This window comes from Conger conger, chromosome 1 (genome assembly GCF_963514075.1).
Source record: "Conger conger chromosome 1, fConCon1.1, whole genome shotgun sequence".
Classification (NCBI taxonomy): Eukaryota; Metazoa; Chordata; class Actinopteri; order Anguilliformes; family Congridae; genus Conger; species Conger conger.
Window position 1 is genome coordinate 84329926 of NC_083760.1, and position 20307 is coordinate 84350232.

General features: G+C 42.5%; 3 protein-coding genes across 4 annotated transcripts; all 3 read left to right on the forward strand.

Moving 5' to 3' along the window:
• Positions 1-2163: 2163 nt before the first annotated feature.
• On the forward strand, positions 2164-7699 carry etsrp (ETS1-related protein). Of its 2 annotated transcripts, XM_061253553.1 has the most exons (8): positions 2164-2386; positions 3168-3249; positions 4386-4499; positions 4788-4862; positions 5231-5389; positions 5781-6038; positions 6267-6385; positions 6588-7699. In XM_061253553.1, exons 2-8 carry the CDS (start codon positions 3168-3170, stop codon positions 6879-6881), a joined length of 1101 nt encoding a protein of 366 aa, XP_061109537.1. In that variant the 5' UTR covers positions 2164-2386; the 3' UTR covers positions 6882-7699. The 2 variants fall into 2 exon arrangements, with proteins under 2 accessions (XP_061109537.1, XP_061109545.1); XM_061253561.1 differs by lacking the exon at positions 4386-4499 and having other exon boundaries at positions 2169-2386.
• A 463-nt stretch (positions 7700-8162) lies between these two features.
• Positions 8163-10044, forward strand: pycard (PYD and CARD domain containing). The gene is made up of 3 exons (XM_061218165.1): positions 8163-8508; positions 8803-8859; positions 9452-10044. The coding sequence occupies exons 1-3, from the start codon at positions 8250-8252 to the stop codon at positions 9712-9714; spliced, it is 579 nt and encodes a 192-aa protein (XP_061074149.1). The 5' UTR covers positions 8163-8249; the 3' UTR covers positions 9715-10044.
• A 3484-nt stretch (positions 10045-13528) lies between these two features.
• Positions 13529-17444, forward strand: LOC133138035 (protein c-ets-1-B-like). Its single transcript, XM_061256531.1, has 4 exons — positions 13529-13537; positions 15530-15872; positions 16199-16317; positions 16549-17444. Exons 1-4 carry the CDS (start codon positions 13529-13531, stop codon positions 16840-16842), a joined length of 765 nt encoding a protein of 254 aa, XP_061112515.1. The 3' UTR covers positions 16843-17444.
• Positions 17445-20307: the final 2863 nt, after the last annotated feature.

The window sequence follows — 20307 nt, forward strand, 5'->3', positions numbered from 1 at the left end:
AGGCAACCTATATTCTATTTCTGATTTGGACATTTAGATCGAGAAGCATTGCATATTTAAAATGCTTATTTTTTTCACAGTTCATGAACTTCTCTTTCATTTTACCTGATGAACACGATAATAATATCAATATTATTTTAATCTCAGGTTTGACCACTTGTATAAAACAGAAAATGTTCTTTCAAATGGCATTTATTTTACCCTGCATTTTCATAAAATGGACGTGGGGAGTTGTATTGATTATCATTGGGTATAAGTCCAAAATAATATTGTTATAAGTTCAATTGTATATATTTATTAATATATATCGGTCAGTTGTTTCAATACGTGGGTATATTCGGGGTTTGTAAAAAAAAATGTATTTCCAGTTTGGGAGCCAGATAATAATGCCTGAACGGACTTTTATTTTATTTCAATTTGACCGTCAAAACGAATACAAAAAAATGATAATCAATCATTGCCCTTGAGTCGTAGGCTACTATACGCACCCGATCAGGTGCTTATGTAACCTGAGTCAGGTTGTGTCCTTGTCTGGACACTTAGAGGGGGGGTGGGGGGGGGGGGGGGGGGGGTCAATCACGACTCGTGTCTCGCGCACCGTGAGCTCGAGCTGGCCACTTACTTTTCCAGATGTGATTTTCTTTTTTGCTGAGGGTGAAAACGGCCACGCGGCCACGACTGTTTGTTTTTACAAGGTCCTTGCCGTGGTCTTATCTGCTCTCGCCACGCACGCCGTGATTTCTGAGTTTTTACTAACCCCTTTACTGGCCATTGTTTAGTTTAATGGGTCCCTAGAGTTTTTTTTTTTCTTTTCTTTTTTCAAGCTGTTGGAGATATGCAGTGTGTCGAACTTTAGAAAGCAGCTCGTAAAGCCAACTTAAAGTTTTCGCTGTATAGGATTGCCATTTAACTTTTGATCATGCGTGTTGCCTGAAAATATTCACTCACATTTCGGTTTATAGCCCTTTTACACAAAAAGCCTGTATCCATGGTGTCAGACTTATGGTTTAAGGGATTCATACGCTTAACCTATATAGGCTAAATGAATAACTAGGCTATTTATGTGATTCACGCTCGTCATACATTTATATAGGCCTATTTGTAAACACTATGAACCATTCATAAAAACTGTCAATTTTCACAAACACATGTGTGAATATTGCATAGGCAATATTTGTAATCGAATTTGTAATCGAATTTAGTTTTTTTCCCAAGCAGAAAAAAATAAATAAGCATTAGCTTTCCGAATTCCCCACTATTTAACTAATTTGATTGCATTTTATACCATAGCACAAAAATACCCAAGTGGCTTAACGTGTATATTCAAGGGCGGGTTTACAGTATGCCCTCATCTTTGATGACGGGTGGCTACGGTTATTACCTCAGTCTTTGGTTATTTTTGTTATATTTGCGATGCGAAACCCTAAACAATGACGTTTTTATTATCTTACATTATTATCTGCAGTTGTATCTGCAAAGCAGTGGTTTTAGGCTCCTGTTAGGCTATGTCATAGCCTATAAATCGATGTAAATATAGAATCTAGACTGGGGAGATCTAGCTATCAGTTAATCCGATTATGCCGATCCAGTGGCTATTTGTTATCTCATCTGATTGAAGCGAAATCAGTCGCCAAAAGCAACCGGTCTCCAGATTGACGAGCATGACGGGGATATGTATTAGGCTACTCTGCGTTACTCACATTGGCTACAAAAATGTGTGGTTAAGCTGAAATCATTTAAGCAGAACTTCTGGGCTAACCAGATAAAATACATTATTTTGCTCAGAAAACGTTAAGAGCTTTGCAAATTACATTCATACAAACACAACACAACTTTTTCACTCAGTAATATAATTAGGACTGCACGTATTATTGTGACGATGACTAATGCTAGTATTAGTGTTATTATTGGTTGTAATAAATATTAGTCTTTTAGGCTATTTATGCGACTAAAAGTTGTATAATTATGTTAATGTTAATACCGTTACTTTTAGTAGGCCTAGACCTAGTTGTATAATTATTAGTTGTACGTAAATAAAAGAGTGCCGGAGGACTGAGGTAGGCTAATTTTGTTTTTCATGAATATTATGTGGCCCTTGTGTAACTGTTCATATAAGCATCAATGAATTTCTTTGAATGGATGAGATTTGCCCGGCACCCCTGGCTGTTCGCGGCCTCGGAGTGACGTCGCAGACGGATAGGGGAGTCACGAAGCAGAGGGCATTCCTGAGCATAGGGCCACGCCCTTCACGCGCAGCCTTTTTATAACTGGCGCGTCCTGGAGGAAAAGAGACGGCATCGTCATTCTACCTCAGAACACAGAACTGCAGCCACCGAATACTTCTGAGGACTATTGAAATTATACGATCAACTCAAGCTAACCTAAGGTAAACAAAGAATTAAGTAGGCTATTATGTCCCGTGCATGCATCTATTTATTGTTTAATGTGTATATGTGAGGTAGTTTTTTTGTAATATTGGCATTACTCTGCACCAGGAAACGAATATATCTTCCTCTGTACAGCTGGTGAATAAATTAGCTGTTGCGGTACAGTGAATGTTTACGGCGGTTTTTGTATTCACACATGTCCAGGAGAAGTGTGGATTCGGTTTTACAAGGACACGCTTTAAGTGGTACTATAGGTTATAACTTAGATAATAGGACTGTGTCCCTATCCTACCTCACCACCAGAGTCATTGTTTGCATTGTTCTTGATAATGCATGTTGTAGCTATGAATGACAAAGGTGTCAGGTGAATTATGTGTTTCAAAAAATAGTATATAGTATATATGTAATGTTGGATTTGTATAGATGTAGAATAATGGAATATTAAGAACGGTTTAACATTTCAACTTTTGAAAAACAATAGCACCCCAATGCGGTTGAAGTAAAATGAGACTCGGTGGGGCAGTACTGCGTTATGATAATGATTCAGATCACAATCCAATAAAACATCACATACATAGGATGCAATTGTTTATGATACATTCTATACTTTTCTATTCTTTTCTGTTTCTATTCTTTCCTGTGTTGTGAAACATCACATTGAAATGTAACAATAATATGTATTGACTATACATTCAAAAGTACACTTTTAAATACAAAACCAAGGTAAGAATTTTTACCTGCTCTAACACTTACACTTACCTTTTTTGTGTTGCTTTACAGATGGAAATGTATCAATCCGGTTATTATATTGAGGACTTCAGAACACAGGAAGTCCCGGCAGGATTTGACTTTGGCTCATATGGTAAAGGAGATGATTTTTTAATTGATGTTATAACTATTTTAATAGTACTGCTGCCTATGTACTACCAGCATGTGTTCACTCCAGCACCTTTAATAGTTATTACACTACTTCTGTTACTATTAATGGGGCAGAGTCACTTTTGAAGGCCATTTTTTTCTGTAATATTTTCCTTGCTTTTCTGTGCAAAACATTTCCTTTGTCCTTCAAACCCTCGGCCGGAGCTGCGATAGTCTATAATTTTCCAAAGGTGGACCTTGACTATCCAAAACGGTCTGCTGTCGGAACTGTGGGCCACGCCAGGAAATGGCTGCGTTGCAGTTTGAGTTTGAAATATGTCGTAAAAAATGAAGGGATGGGTGGGGTGGGGTGGGGTGGGGTGGGGGGGAGAAATGGTGTTTGCAGTCAAGTTAGCGATACTCTTCCTCTCTCTCTTTCCCTCTCCCTCTCTCTTACTCCCTCTCTCTCTCCCTCTCTCTCTCTCTCTCTCTTGCTCCCTATTTCTCTCTCTCTTTTCCTAATCCCTTCCTCCAGACTTCCGCCTCCAACAGATTGAGAGCACCCCCAACCCCCGCCCCCACCCCCTACCCCCTTCCCCACATCACCACTCTGTCACCCGCCTAATGCATTCATTTCCTCCCCAGACCTCCCTGTTTCTCCCTGTTTCGTTTTTTTTTAAGGGGGGGGGGGGGCATGTATTTTCTGGTGCAAAGTCTTCGTTGTAGTTGCAGTAACAATGGGCCACATAGTCATTCTCTGTCATGCTGAAGGAGCATTTAGTAATCAGACCAGTCACTGCTTTTCCTTCTTCTCCGCTCCCACGGTGGATGAGAAGCAGATACACTGACACATTGCTCTGCAGAAAGTCAAAACACTGCAGTATGCTGTGAATATTGATTTTTTGGAGAAACAGAAATGATGAATACATTTCACAGCAATATATATATATATATTTAACTTTGTATTATGAAAGTGGCAATAATCAACATAAGCATTGAGCATTGTTACAATAATGAACATATTTGATTTGACTATATTTCACTACATTAGCACAGGTTGAATTTTGATTTGACCTCCCCCTTTCCTCTTCTCATCTGCTGGCATAATCTGATTTCCCCCATGTCCTGTCCCTTCCCCAGACTTCACTGGTGAAGACTTATCATCCCTATCAGATAGCAGTGGATCAGGGCAGCAGAGGTACACAGAGACTTATGGAGACCACCACAAAGATACTCAACTCTATGGCTCCAAAGGTACATAGCAAATTAGCAAAAAACCAAGAGACACTACGCTAACATTTAGCCTGGTACACTAACATTCAGATAACTCTCATCTAAAACTGTCGCGTTTAACTACCACCTGCCATAACTCCATAATCTGAGACTAAAACCTTATCACTGCTGTTATTATTCAATGGAATTGAAGTTGTGCCTGACATTTTGTCTCATGAATGTGTAATTTCGCTCAGGGGGCTGTGGAAGAGAGTACTAATACACAGGTGTATGAACGCACTTCTTCATGCCAATGTCCCTCTCTTGCAGCCAGCTCCAGTGACTCTGGGCTGTTTAACCTGGATGCGTATCACGAATTCAACGGCTGGACAGTCTATGCTAACGGTAAGCTGTCCTTTCACCCAGCGCCACTCACTCATTTCTCCGAACGGATGTGTTAAAAACAATGCAAACGTCTTCTTCTTTTTTTGCACACCTCCATATCTAGGTATGGATTAACACATTTTGACTCAACACAGTCGAGTGTGTTTAAAATGCCTCCCTTCGTACCACATAAATTGTATGTTTGCGAATACAGACGCAGCAACTTTGACAACAAAATGTGTTGAAAATAACGCAAACAGTGTGCTGGATATCACCACATGCTTTTCGCAAGTGTCGCTCCTGACTGCGATTTAGGACCCGCCAATCGGGCACGAGCTTGGTGGCGGAGCGCATTAATAACGGTCGTCTCCTCCCGCTTTGAACTACAGGTGCCTCTGGCGTCGACGAGTCACAAATGGGGTTCCAGGACTCGGCTCAGACCTACCAGGACCTCCTTCCTTCCTGTCCCCAAGCCCAGAGCAGGCAGTTCAGCCCCGCGTCAGGGGAGAGCCACGGCCTCAGCCCCCAGGGCGTGGCCTCCAGCACGGGTAAGGCTGACCAACGGGGGCCATGGAGGGCCTGTGCTTTAACCCTCAAACTCACTGCCATGGAGGGCCGTGTGTATGCTAGGTTTTATTCCAGCCTCAGATCTTGATTAAATAAGTTCAATTATTTATTTAATTATCTATTATTTGCTGAATTGGGGCTGTAGGTTTACATATAATGTATATAGTTAAATGTATAATAATGTATATAGTTAAATTATAAAGTTAAATGTGTAATTTGTGTTGTCTAAATAACAATTGCTGTTTATGTTCTGTGCTTTAATGCTGTATTAATTGTTTGGAATGCAAACCTGCATAACACTAGTTGTCCCATAGACATTACACCATTTTAAGAGACCAAGTGTCCCTAATCTTTATGTATTGTTTTACACAGGTGATGCTGATCGTACCTACGTACACCAAAACGGGAAGCTTTTTGAGAACGGAGGCCAGAATTTGACGTTGCCCTTCTGGTCGGACTACCCCTCTCCCAGCTACGGCCCGCCCATGCAGAACCACCCGACCTCCTGCTCCTCCTCCCCGACCACTCAGCCCTCTGCCCAATACTGCCCCCGTGTGGCCAAACGCAGGAGCACACATCCTCCGAAATCAGAGATGGATGGCGAAAGCTCAGGAATGTCGGCCTACACAGGTGAGACAGACGCCTTTCATCTAAACTCAGTAAAACTGTTCATATGAACATAATCTGATATTTAATACACAACGTTAAGACAGAAAGAGTAGAACCATGAAACACAAATACAAAGAAATACGTACATTTTTACTTAAAATCCAATCGGGGCATTTTTATGACCCCTCAATCAACCCAACCCAACCCAACCCAACTCTCTCTCTCTCTCTCTCTCTCTCTCTCTCTCAGGCTCTGGACCCATCCAGCTGTGGCAGTTTCTGCTGGAGCTGCTGCTGGACTCGGCGTGCCGCTCCTTCATCACCTGGACCGGAGACGGCTGGGAGTTCAAGATGTCCGACCCGACTGAGGTAAGACCGATTTGTGTCATCATGCAAAAAAAAAACCAAAAGAAAAAACCCATATCATTATGATTCATAAAATATACAGTATATAGCCTTTTATTTCACAAAACAATTGTCAAATTGTTGCTGAGAGGAGCTGGTCCCGTCGCGGATCTTTGGTCTGCGCTGGTTCTAACCCCTTCCCTGCGTTCCACATCCTGTCGGGCAGGTGGCGAAGCGGTGGGGGCAGTGCAAGAACAAGCCCAAGATGAACTACGAGAAGCTGAGCCGCGGCCTGCGCTACTACTACCACAAGAACATCATCCACAAGACGGCGGGGAAGCGCTACGTCTACCGCTTCGTCTGCGACGTGCAGAGCATGCTGGGTAAAACGGCGGGGGAGGTGTTGGCCAGCCTCAGCATTTCGCCCGTGGGCACCGAGGCCCCTCTCCAGTACCTGCAGCCCGCCTCCACCCCGACAACTGCGCCCAAAGACAAAGCTGACGGGTGGCTGTCACAGTGAAGGAAAACTCGGCAGATCACGGATCTTCCATTGACGCGGTTGCTCCGAGCCTCGCGAAAAACCTGCCGACCCGCAATTGTAACCTGTCGCGCGTTTCTGAGTCTTTCTGATCAGAGGGGTGACTGTATGAAACCAGACTTTTGCCACTGTTGGTTGGTCGATGGCACTGTGGACACAAAATATTTGCATTGGCATGTCTGGACTCCCATTTCAGGTCAATTCGCCGGTGAAACCTTTAAAACCTTTCTGTACAAGTGTGATTGATAAGGACATGACAATTTCTACCCAAATGGTGTTGCTCTACTGGTACTAAGAAGTATAAAGTCAGTTTTAGATTTAATTCAAGTCAGTCCAAATTTTAAACCAACATTTAATCTAAATAGCCTATACCAGGTTAATTTGGCTGTATTATTGTTCATATTGTATGATACCAGCATGTCAGTGGAATCACCTGTTTTATACTGCCACAGATGGAGGGTACCTATCTTTTTATGTCTTTTCTGTCACTTGCCTTAAAACCTTTAAAAAAACAACTGGATGGTATTTTTCTTGTGCTAAGACGAGATGGTCCTGTTTACTCTTGATTTGTATGTCCTTGATGTATATTGAAATATCCGTGGAGAAACGTAAATGTCAGCTTTCATGATTTTTGTAATCTACCTCTTTTCTGTGTCGACCACATTGTTTTGAAAAGTCTGATGCATCAGTAGCTAGCCAATGTGTAGCACTTTTTTGTTACATTTTCTACGTATCCAATTAGGAGTGACCTTACTCCATGCATAGTCAAAACATGTAAATAAATTGTATATAAATGAAAATGACTTTTCTCTGACCGGTTTTTCATCCCGAGTTTTTATTTTATTTTATTTTATTTCATTTCATTATTATTTTAAGTCAGTGTTCTCGAGCTCCATTGCTTTGTCACGTCAGCATTATAATGGCGAGTTAAGAATAATTCATATTTGTGATTTTACACTTTAAACTGCCTAATGGCACTCTTTATGTACCTGTCTGCGGCCTCCCCGAAGCAGGGTCATCACAGCTTCTGCCAAATCTTATGAAAAAAAAAGTTCAGATACATTGCTCAATCCGTACGTGAGTGACATCGTGATTTGGTCGTTTAAATTATGTTTGAACAAAGGTGCTATGGTCAGATCAGAACAAATTGAAAATTCGTCCCGACATTTTGGGGATTCCCCCTTGAAGCAATGGAAGGAAACTTCAAGAAGAAAGTGTACAATGTGGAATCGAGACAGCTCAGGTAACTTGTGGGAGGGGCTTTCGTTTTTGGCACACAAATCATTATAGCTAGACTTCGAGCTCATATCCAGTAGGCTACAGACATAGATTTTTCGAATTTAAAGCAGAATGTCCAATACCATTAAGGATGACATATTCGACGTCCTGAGAGACTTAAATGATGATCAGTTCAAACTGTTCAAATCTAAACTTTGCGACCGCAGCGTGGAACCTCGAATCCGTAAAAGCGAAGTCGAAAAGGCGGACAGACTGGATCTTGTGGAAATAATTATCTCCAGACACACCACCAATCGAGCCGTATCAGTCACCGTAACTATTTTAAAATCAATGCATTGCAATGAATTAGCTACCGAACTGGAGGAAGAGGGTAAGTCACTGTTTAAAACTCGTGGGCAGATACAAAACCCAAAAAAAAGCCCCAGTACATATAGTGAATTACTTTCGTTTTTGGAAACAGGAATTGCAGGCACCAAAAAGACAGAACGTTTAAACAATTCGCGCGTTGAAGACATTATAGGGCTATACGTATCCGTATCGTTTTGGATATCTAATTTGCTTCGTTAATTCAATCGAATAATTTAGCTAACGGGAATGGTTCCGCTGGCGAGTAGCGTATTGTTGCTCTGTGTTATTTCCTGATGCAGTGCATTGCTTCTGCTAGGTGCAAGCCGCGGAGGAGGGCCAACTCCTGCAGCTGGAGCGTGCGGCACGACTGCAGGTAAAAGCGTTATCTACTCTGAACCTAGTCGTGATACGTTGTATGTGTGAAGGAAGAAGGATATTTTAGGTTCTGTGACCAGCCGGTTTACAACGTTAGATAGTCTGCATGGGCATCTGTTTGCGGTCGAAAGCAAAAATGCACACTGAAGTAACTCCAAGTTGCTATTTCTGAGAGTGTGGTACAGTCGCAGATATCAGCCTCTATATATGTGCCCTCGAATGCAAGTGTGGCTTGTCATTAGATTTTGTGTAAATATGTAAAATATCCTTCATATATACTGCTGGGGCCAATCTTGAACTTAATAATAATATATATTTCTTAAAAACAGAAATAGAATATACATCTTGAAACATGGAAATAGTTAGCCACAGTGTGCAGACATAGTATAACTCATACATGAATTTCTCCAGAAGAAAGGGATTAAGAAAATCAGAATGTTTTGGTGCACAGTCAGTCACTGTGAAGAAATGGTGACTTGTTTTCAATGTCATATATGTGTGCCGCCTCCTCCATTCTTGCTTACAATTCCCTCTTTCCAAAACCCACCTTGGCCCCACATCTCTCCCTCTGCCCCTGTGCCTCTGTACAGAAAAGCACTTCATTGACCGGCACCGCACGGCCCTGATCGAGAGAGTCTGCAACGTGACCGCCATCCTCGACCGACTCCTGGAACATGGGGTCGTTACCCAAAGCGGGTATGACGAGATTCAAGCAGGGAACACCACGCAGGATAAGATGAGAAAACTCCTAAGCGGTCCCATTCATTCCGGGGGTGGAAAAGCTAAAGATGTGCTGTTCAAGATCCTGGAGACACAAGAGCCCTTCCTCATGGAGGAACTGAAGGGGCACTAGCGGTGAAGAGCATCCTGATCAGGAGATGATAGGGGAAGGCAGAATTCACAGGACATGAGCAGCTAAATACATGCAGCTATTGTGTTCTGTTGCCTTTAACTGTGCTGTGCGTTTTCAAGAACAAATCAAGCAAAGCAACTCCTGTTTAATACTGATTTAACATTTATTTAAATAGATTTTTAGATGCCCATGATTATGAGAATTGTATAGGCTACTTATGTTAGCTTACACAATTAGACAAGCCTTCTCTGGGTGTTGATGGTGGATATTGAGTTTTGAATGACATATGATGAATGAAATCTTTGAAATAAATGAAAAATAATACATGCAGCCATTGTGTTCTGTTGCCATGTGTTTTATTCTGTGTTATATTTTAAATATGTCCTTTATTTCAACCATGGCTCATATTATTGTTGTTAACAGTCTAGTGGTGGTATTTTGCAGAAAAAAAAGTAATGAAGCTTTTCAGATCATGGTACATGTTTATTTTTATACCTAATCTGATAATTATGGATTCATATATGAATTAGACTGAAGAAATACATCAGGATTATAATTGAATATGATTAAATAATGCATATCATGAATGCATATCATGCATCACTGAAAACCAATATAGCCAAAGTAAAGAGTTCTATGACTGGGCCTTCATAAGACAGATGAATTGTAAAACCTTTCAGCATTAAATACTACCTTCAGACCTACTTACTACCTTCAGCACTACACACTACCTTCAGACCTACTTACTACCTTCAGCACTACACACTACCTTCTTAGACAGTAGATGCATAAATGCAGATACCAATAATGGCATCTATCACCATATCACATGTTACTTCATGTCTCTGGCAATTTCACTTGCGGGAAGAATTTTGGCATAACATGTGGCGACATTGGCTCAGGAGGTAAGAGCAGTCATCTGGCAGTCTGAGGCCTCTGGGTGTGTCAAAGTGTCCCTGAGCAAGGCACCTAACCCCCAAATGTCTCTGACAAGCTTGTTGGTGCCTTGCATGACAGCCAATCGCCATTGTGTGTGTGTGTGTGTGTGTGTGTGTGTGTGTGTGTGTGTGTGTGTGTGTGTGTGTGTGTGTGTGTGTGTGTGTGTGTGTGTGTGTGTGTGTGTGTGTTCTTCCTGAAATTAGTTTGAATACAGTTTTTTTATGGCTTTTTAAATAGTGCCATGTATTGAATTGAATAGTGAATATTTTGGGAGTTTGCCATCCGCATAATTCCAAATTCCCACAGTAAAAATGCAGAGAATCAAGGGAATGAATACCACTTAAACAGTGGCATGTAGTGAATTCAGTTGCCATTTTGGAGTATTTTGCAATCCCATAATTCAAAATTTGGTACAAGTTCCAGTACAAATTGTCAGGGTCGATGGATGGTGTTCTTCAACAGTCTACTGGATTTTCCTGAAAACACTTAAATTTTTTAATACATTTTTGAATAGTGGCATATAGTGAACACAACTGCAATTTTAGAGAAATCTGCAATCCCATAATTTCAAATTCCCACAGTAAAAGTTAATGCAATCAATGGTGTGTATATATACCTGGCTTTATGCTCTTCAAGACCTTCCTGGTTGTTCCTGAAAACATCCATCCATCCATCCATTATCTTAACCCGCTTATCCTGAACAGGGTTGCAGGGGGGCTGGAGCCTATCCCAGCATACATTGGGCGAAAGGCAGGAATACACCCTGGACAGGTCGCCAGTCCATCGCAGGGCACACACACCATTCACTCACACACTCATACCTATGGGCAATTTAGACTCTCCAATCAGCCTAACCTGCATGTCTTTGGACTGTGGGAGGAAACCGGAGTACCCGGAGGAAACCCACGCAGACACGGGGAGAACATGCAAACTCCGCACAGAGAGGCCCCGGCCGACGGGGATTCGAACCCAGGACCTCCTTGCTTGGCATATATATACACCTGGCAATGTGCACTTCAAGACCTTCCTGGAAAACAATTTAATGAAATGTTTTTAAATAGAATTTCTTAATTGTGCCATGTATTGAATTGAATAGTGAATATTTTGTAGTTTGCTATCCCATAATTCGAAATACCCACTGTGTTATGCCGGGGGGAACAGAGGAACCAGTAGCAGACAGGGGTGCAGAAAAATGGCAGGTTTTAATACAGCAGGGGCAGACAGAGCGTAGTCAAAAAACAAGCCAAGGTCCAAATCCAGGGGGTCAGTCCAAACAGGCAGAGGTACAAAAATCCAAAACACAAAGAAGAGTCCAAGGAAGCAGGCAGGGGTCAAAACCAGAAAACCAGATAACCAAATAACCAAGGACTCAGGGGCAAGGGCAAGGGCAAGGGCAAGGGCAAGGGCAACAAGGAGGCTAGAACTGGGGGACGGAATCAAGGGCTCGGGAAAAGAAACAGGACAAGACGAACTAGCACCGTGCGACTGAAAAGGACAGGCATAAATACACAGGGAAATGAGACAAACTAGGCGGGGCATGGGAGTGAGGGCGGTCTAACAAATGAACATCAGGTGAAACACATGAAAGGGTAATAGGACAATAACGAGGGGGAAAACGAAAACGTCGACTGGATTCACAAAGACACACATGTAAAACAAACGGCTCTGGACTAGAGAGTAGACAATGCATAGATTGAAGACGTAGTGATAGTTAAGAGACAGGTGCGAACACTTCGCTGAAACAAACGAGTATTAAGGGATAGCATAGGAAGGCGGAGTTATAGAACAGCGCAGAAATGCTAAGAGATGCGTTAGTGAGTTATTAACGTGAATATTTCTAAACTACCCAATAAAAGTGATTGTTAGTTAGTTAGTTAGACAGACAGTAAGTGTATTAATCGGATTAGTACTGTACAAAACCTAGATTAGTAGTGGTTAGTAAGAATAGTGCTTTACAACATTTAACTACCAAGACGAAGCAGGAAGTAAGAAACGCGAGTGAGGAATTAATTGGAAACCTGAAAATACCGTAAACACCTGAATAGTGGGGCACACAGACAGGGGAGTGACTCGACTGGAAAACATTCAGACGCAGACATCACAGGGGAGGACGAGTGCAAAGACTAATGAATATAAAGAGAACCAGACATGAAATATGAAAAATAATAAATTACAGGAATAAATAATACTAAACAATGATACACTAACACACAGAACACAGGAACATAACACACTGTATAAACGCACAGAATCGATGACACGGATAGGCCTAATTGTGAAGGTGGTTTTCATGAATATAGAGGGTATAATATATAATATAGTTGAGAACAGTTTGAGTCGACCATTTCAACGTATTTAAAGTTTTCAAGGTAATATTTTTTTCCATTGAATCTTGGAGGGCAATACAATGGCGGACCCAAGTATCCACAAACAATCCCATCCCACTGAGTCCAAATAGCTGCAGTTCCGGTAGAAAATGTTTCTTGGTGCGGGTTGCCAAGCCCACAAACCACAATTACCTGCTCCACCAGTTCACCTGCTCATCTCCTGGCTCAGACTTTTAACCGTTCATGACAGAGTTCATGAGCACTAGGTGCCATCCGTCAGGCTGGTTTTAACAAAGGACGTGTTTAAAATATAACACAGAATAAAACACATTCCAAGACAAATCCAAAGCCAACAGAACACATTGTTAATAGAGTTGCATGTATTATTATTATTTATTTAGTTCATCACATGTCATTAAAAGAGTCGGTCGAGCACGGTGGTCACTTTTTCGATTCTCTCTATTACGCCTGTGTGGGGGGCGTCGCCGCAGTCCTTTTCTGTATGGAGGGACAGGGGAGAGATGTGGGGAGGTGGTGGGATTTGGAAAATGGGACTCGTAAGCAAGAATGGAGGAGGCAGTTTTGTTTTAGATACTGCAGTCAGTAAATTTGAGTTGCACCTGTTACAAATAAATCCATCGTTAAAAATATTTATCAGAGTTGTGTATGAATATAGACAAAATATAATGATATGATTTGTTGCGGATGGGCTACAACAGCAGAAGACCACGTTGGGTTCCACTTCTGTCAGCAAAGAACAAAAAGCTGAGGCTGCGGTGGGCACAGGCTCACCAAAACTGCACAGCTGAGGACTGGAAGACCATAGCCTGGTCTGCTGAGGCATACAGATGGTTGGGTCAGAATCTGGCGGCAACAACATGAATCCATGACCCAACCTGCCTTGTGTCAACAGAGTCAACAGTGTAATGGTGTGGGCAATGTTCTCTCTGCACACTTCCAGCCTGTTAATACTAATCAATCATTGCTTGAATGCCACAGTCTATTTGAGTATTGTTGCTGACAATGTGCATCCCTTCATGGCCACAATGTACCCATCTTCTAATGGCTACTTCCAGCATGATAATGCATGTCACAAAGCAAAACTCAAACTGGTTTCCTGACCATGACAGAGTTTAGTGGCACGTCAGTTCTGTGGCATTTCCAGTTACCGACACCAATTAATCGCCTTTGGAATGTGGTAGAACGGGAGATTCACAGCATGAATAGCAGATGGGCAGACTGTAGCATTACATTACATTACAGTATTGGCATTTGGCAGACACTCTTATGGCAGACGTAGTTGATTTGACAAAGCAGGAGACAATCCTCCCCTGGTGCAATGCAGGGTTAAGGGCCTTGCTCAAGGGCCCAACGGCTGTGCGGATGCTGTGTGGTTCTTATTGTGCCTACACCAAGATTAGAACCACCGACCAGGCTGCCCCAGCGTAGCGTAGTGGTTAAGGTAAATGACTGGGACACGCAAGGTCAGAGGTTCTAATCCCGGTGTAGCCAGAATAAGATCCGCACAGCCGTTGGGCCCTTGAGCAAGGCCCTTAACCCTGCTCCAGGGGAGGATTGTCTCCTGCTTAGTCTAATCAACTGTACGTCGCTCTGGATAAGAGCATCTGCTGAATGCCAATGATGAAAATGAATGTGTAGCTGACAAATCTGCAGAAAATGTGTGATGCAATCATGTCAACATGGAACAGAATCTCAAATTAATGTTTCCAACATCTTGTGGAATCCATGCCACAAAGAATCGAGGCTGTTTTGAGAGCAAAGGGAGACCCTACCCAGTATTAGTATTATGTTCCTAATAAAGTGCACAGTGAGTGTATGTACAGTATCTAGCGGGTTTTCAGGAAGATGAACAGCAATTATTGTTCACAATATATTATTGTCAGCGTTTCTCCTTCCTGCCATCTACTGGTTATACCTCCCAGCACCCATTGTGCTCTTTTTTTCCTCTCAGAGTTCAGCCTGTCATACCAATTCCACCCATACAATGGAACCCATACAGAAATCTAATATACATGATATACATATATCCCTACTCCCCAGCTAGACCACTCCGGTCTGCCAGCTCTGGTCGCCTTACGGTTCCCTCTCTACATGCACCTGGCGGTCGAGCTGCACGTTCACGCCTGTTTTCCGTTCTGGTCCCTCAGTGGTGGAATGACTTGCCTACCACTGTCAGAACAGCAGAATCCCTCCCCCTATTTCGAAGCAGACTCAAAACCCACCTTTTCAAACTCTACCTTAGTCCTCCCTCCTGATTTCCCCTGCCCCTCCTTTCTGATATCCCTATCCTTGTCTAACCCCCCTCCCCCCAAAAAAAAAAAAAAAAAAATGCACTTCTGATGACAACTATGTTTAGAACAGCATTTCATGTGTATTTTGCTAGTTTCTGGATGTGATGCTTTGACTTATGGTAGAACCTATGCACTTGTAAATCACTTTGGATTAAAAGCGTCTGCCAAATGACTAAAATGTAAATGTAAATGTAATGCTCCCTTTGTCTCTCTCTCTTTTCTTAATCCTTCCTCCAGACTTCCGCCTCCAACAGATTGAGAGCACCCCCCTGCCCCCACCCCCTACCCACTTCACCACGATCTTATGCATTGTTTTACACGGGTGATGCTGATCGTACCTACGTACACCAAAACGGGAAGCTTTTTGAGAACGGAGGCCAGAATTTGACGTTGCCCTTCTGGTCGGACTACCCCTCTCCCAGCTACGGCCCGCCCATGCAGAACCACCCGACCTCCTGCTCCTCCTCCCCGACCACTCAGCCCTCTGCCCAATACTGCCCCCGTGTGGCCAAACGCAGGAGCACACATCCTCCGAAATCAGAGATGGATGGCGAAAGCTCAGGAATGTCGGCCTACACAGGTGAGACAGACGCCTTTCATCTAAACTCAGTAAAACTGTTCATATGAACATAATCTGATATTTAATACACAACGTTAAGACAGAAAGAGTAGAACCATGAAACACAAATACAAAGAAATACGTACATTTTTACTTAAAATCCAATCGGGGCATTTTTATGACCCCTCAATCAACCCAACTGCATAGATTTCCATTTGAGAAACTTCCATTTGTGCTAAAATAAAGCAATTTCTCTCTCTCTCTCTCTCTCTCTCTCTCTCTCTCTCTCTCTCTCTCTCTCTCTCTCTCTCTCTCTCTCTCTCTCTCTCTCTCTCTCTCCCCCCCAGGCTCTGGACCCATCCAGCTGTGGCAGTTTCTGCTGGAGCTGCTGCTGGACTCGGCGTGCCGCTCCTTCATCACCTGGACCGGAGACGGCTGGGAGTTCAAGATGTCCGACCCGACTGAGGTAAGACCGATTTGTGTGATCATGCAAAAAAAAACCCCCAAAAAAAAACCCATATCATTATGAATCATAAAATATACGGTATATAGCCTATTTGAATATGATTTTTTGTTGAAACATTTTTATTTCACAAAACAATTGTCAAATTGTTGCTGAGAGGAGCTGGTCCCGTCGCGGATCTTTGGTCTGCGCTGGTTCTAACCCCTTCCCTGCGTTCCACATCCTGTCGGGCAGGTGGCGAAGCGGTGGGGGCAGTGCAAGAACAAGCCCAAGATGAACTACGAGAAGCTGAGCCGCGGCCTGCGCTACTACTACCACAAGAACATCATCCACAAGACGGCGGGGAAGCGCTACGTCTACCGCTTCGTCTGCGACGTGCAGAGCATGCTGGGTAAAACGGCGGGGGAGGTGTTGGCCAGCCTCAGCATTTCGCCCGTGGGCACCGAGGCCCCTCTCCAGTACCTGCAGCCCGCCTCCACCCCCACAACGGCGCCCAAAGACAAAGCTGACGGGTGGCTGTCACAGTGAAGGAAAACTCGGCAGATCACGGATCTTCCATTGACGCGGTTGCTCCGAGCCTCGCGAAAAACCTGCCGACCCGCAATTGTAACCTGTCGCGCGTTTCTGAGTCTTTCTGATCAGAGGGGTGACTGTATGAAACCAGACTTTTGCCACTGTTGGTTGGTCGATGGCACTGTGGACACAAAATATTTGCATTGGCATGTCTGGACTCCCATTTCAGGTCAATTCGCCGGTGAAACCTTTAAAACCTTTCTGTACAAGTGTGATTGATAAGGACATGACAATTTCTACCCAAATGGTGTTGCTCTACTGGTACTAAGAAGTATAAAGTCAGTTGACGCTGTTTTAGATTTAATTCAAGTCAGTCCAAATTTTAAACCAACATTTAATCTAAATAGCCTATACCAGGTTAATTTGGCTGTATTATTGTTCATATTGTATGATACCAGCATGTCAGTGGAATCACCTGTTTTATACTACCACACATGGAGGGTACCTATCTTTTTATGTCTTTTCTGTCACTTGCCTTAAAACCTTTAAAAAAACAACTGGATGGTATTTTTCTTGTGCTAAGACGAGATGGTCCTGTTTACTCTTGATTTGTATGTCCTTGAAACGTAAATGTCAGCTTTCATGATTTTTGTAATCTACCTCTTTTCTGTGTCGACCACATTGTTTTGAAAAGTCTGATGCATCAGTAGCTAGCCAATGTGTAGCACTTTTTTGTTACATTTTCTACGTATCCAATTAGGAGTAACCTTACTCCATGCATAGTCAAAACATGTAAATAAATTGTATATAATTGAAAATGACTTTTCTCTGACCGGTTTTTCATCCCGAGTTTTTATTTTATTTTATTTCATTTAATTTCATTTCATTTCATTATTATTTTAAGTCAGTGTTCTCGAGCTCCATTGCTTTCAATCACCAGTAGTCAGCATTATAATGGCGGGTTAAGAAGAACTCATATTTGTGATTTTACACTTTAAACTGCCTAATGGCACTCTTTATGTACCTGTCTGCGGCCTCCCCGAAGCAGGGTCATCACAGCTTCTGCCAAATCTTATGAAAAAAAAAGTTGCACTGCTAACAGCTTAAGTAAAGCAAATAGCACTGTCGAAGTACTATGTGCTATGGCCAGATCAGAACAAACTGAAAATTCGTCCCGACATTTTGGGGATTCCCCCTTGAAGCAATGGAAGGAAACTTCAGGAAGAAAGCGTACAATGTGGAATCGAGTCAGCTCAGGTAACTTGTGGGAGGGGCTTTCGTTTTTGGCCCATATATCATCATAGCTTGACTTCGAGCTCATATCCAGTAGGCTACAGATAGAGATTTGTCGAATGAATGTGCAATACCATTAAGGATGACATCTTCACCGTCCTGAGAGACTTAAATGATGATCAGTTCAAACTGTTCAAATCTAAACTTTGCGACCGCAGCGTGGAAACTCCAATCCGTAAAAGCGAAGTCGAAAAGGCGGATAGACTGGATCTTGTGGAAATAATTATCTCCAGACACACCACCAATCGAGCCGTATCAGTCACCGTAACTATTTTAAAATCAATGGATTGCAATGAATTAGCTACCGAACTGGAGGAAGAGGGTAAGTCACTGTTTAAAACTCTTGGACAAAAAAACCCAAAACAAAACAAAAAGACAGAACGTTTAAACAATTCGCGCGTCGAAGATATTATAGTTCTATGCGTATCCGTGTCGTTTTGGATAGCTAATTTGCTTCGTTAATTCAATCGAAGAGTTTAGCTAACGGGAATGGTTCCGCTGGCGAGTAGCGTATTGTTGCTCTGTGTTATTTCCTGATGCAGTGCATTGCTTCTGCTAGGTGCAAGCCGCGGAGGAGGGCCAACTCCTGCAGCTGGAGCGAGCGGCACGACTGCAGATAAAAGCGTTATCTACTCTGAACCTAGTCATGATACGTTGTATGTGTGAAGGAAGAAGGATATTTTAGGTTCTGTGACGAGCCGGTTTACAACGTTAGGTAGTCCGCATGGGCATTTGTTTGCGGTCGAAAGCAAAAAAGCACACTGAAGTAACTCCAAGTTGCTATTTCTGAGAGTGTGGTACAGTCGCAGATATCAGCCTATATATATGTGCCCTGGAATGCACTTGCCATTCTAAGTGTGGCTTGTCATTAGATTTTTGGTAAATATGTAAAATATCCTTCATATATACTGCTGGGGCCAATCTTGAACTGAATAATAATATTTTTTTTTAAACCCAGAAATAGAATATACATCTTGAAAGACGGAAATAGTTAGCCACAGTGTGCAGACATAGTGTAACTCATACATGAATTTCTCCAGAAGGGATTAAGAAAATCTGAATGTTTTGGTGCAGTCAGTCACTGTGAAAAAATGGTGACTTGTTTTCAATGTCATACACCGTACCTGTGTGCTGCCTCCTCCATTCTTGCTTACAATTCCCTCTTTCCAAATCCCACATCTCTCCCACGGCTCTCCCTCTGCCCCTGTGTCTCCTTACAGAAAAGCATTGACCGGCACCGCACAGCCCTGATCCAGAGAGTCTGCAACGTGACCGTCTGCAACGTCACTCTCTTTCAGAGAGCACGTGCCAGAATAAAATGGGAAAACTCTGAAGCGGTCCCATTCATGCCGGTGGTATAAAAGCTAAAGATGTGCTGTTCGAGATCCTGGAGACACAAGAGCCCTATCTCATGGAGGAACTGAAGGCAGTTATGCAGTTAGGCAACTATGCTGTGCGTTTTAAAGAAGAAATCAAGCGAAGCAACTCCTGTTTACTTATTTTACATTTATTTCAATAGATTTTTTGATTTTGAGAATTGTATAGGCTATTTATGTTAGCTAATATCAATACAACGAGACACGCCTTTTCTGGGTGTTGATGGTGGATATTGAGTTTTGAATGACATATGATGAATTAAATCTCATTTTTTCCAACTAGATTTAAAAAACGTGTTAAAAAACGATCAACTACCTTCAAAATTGCGAGCAAATTCTCTCTCTCCCTCTCTCTCTCTCTCTCTCTCGTGCAGTTCCTCTCTCTTTTTCGTACAGACACATGCAAAAATGTGTGAGAGTGAATCTCCCCATAGGGAAGTGAGGTCATGTGAGATCAATGGGCATGTATTGTAGACGATCAACTACCTTAAAAATTGAAGGAGCAAATTCTCTCTTTCTCTCTCTCTCTCTCTCTCTCTCTCTCTCTCTCTCTCTCTCTCTCTCTCTCTCATATTATTATGAATCATAAAATATACAGTATATAGCCTATTTGAATATGTTTTTTTGTTGAAACATTTTTATTTCAACAAAACAATTGTCAAATTATTTCTGAGAGGAGTTTCAGCAGTGTGCGCCACCCGTCTCAGAACGGCGGGGAGCCCGCCTCCACCCCCACAACGGCGCCCAAAGACAAAGCTGACGGGTGGCTGTCACAGTGAAGGAAAACTCGGCAGATCACGGATCTTCCATT

What these genes read in the sequence shown, in the direction of transcription:
- etsrp (XM_061253553.1), top strand. Translation starts at nt 3,168, where the DNA reads ATGGAAATGTATCAATCCGGTTATTATATTGAGGACTTCAGAACACAG. An exon ending in TCAACTCTATGGCTCCAAAG is followed by an intron (nt 4,500 to 4,787) that starts GTACATAGCAAA and finishes CCTCTCTTGCAG; the next exon opens with CCAGCTCCAGTGACTCTGGG. An exon ending in AGATGTCCGACCCGACTGAG is followed by an intron (nt 6,386 to 6,587) that starts GTAAGACCGATT and finishes CCTGTCGGGCAG; the next exon opens with GTGGCGAAGCGGTGGGGGCA.
- pycard (XM_061218165.1), top strand. Translation starts at nt 8,250, where the DNA reads ATGTCCAATACCATTAAGGATGACATATTCGACGTCCTGAGAGACTTA. An exon ending in TACCGAACTGGAGGAAGAGG is followed by an intron (nt 8,509 to 8,802) that starts GTAAGTCACTGT and finishes TGCTTCTGCTAG; the next exon opens with GTGCAAGCCGCGGAGGAGGG. An exon ending in AGCGTGCGGCACGACTGCAG is followed by an intron (nt 8,860 to 9,451) that starts GTAAAAGCGTTA and finishes GCCTCTGTACAG; the next exon opens with AAAAGCACTTCATTGACCGG.
- LOC133138035 (XM_061256531.1), top strand. An exon ending in AGGAATGTCGGCCTACACAG is followed by an intron (nt 15,873 to 16,198) that starts GTGAGACAGACG and finishes TCTCCCCCCCAG; the next exon opens with GCTCTGGACCCATCCAGCTG. An exon ending in AGATGTCCGACCCGACTGAG is followed by an intron (nt 16,318 to 16,548) that starts GTAAGACCGATT and finishes CCTGTCGGGCAG; the next exon opens with GTGGCGAAGCGGTGGGGGCA.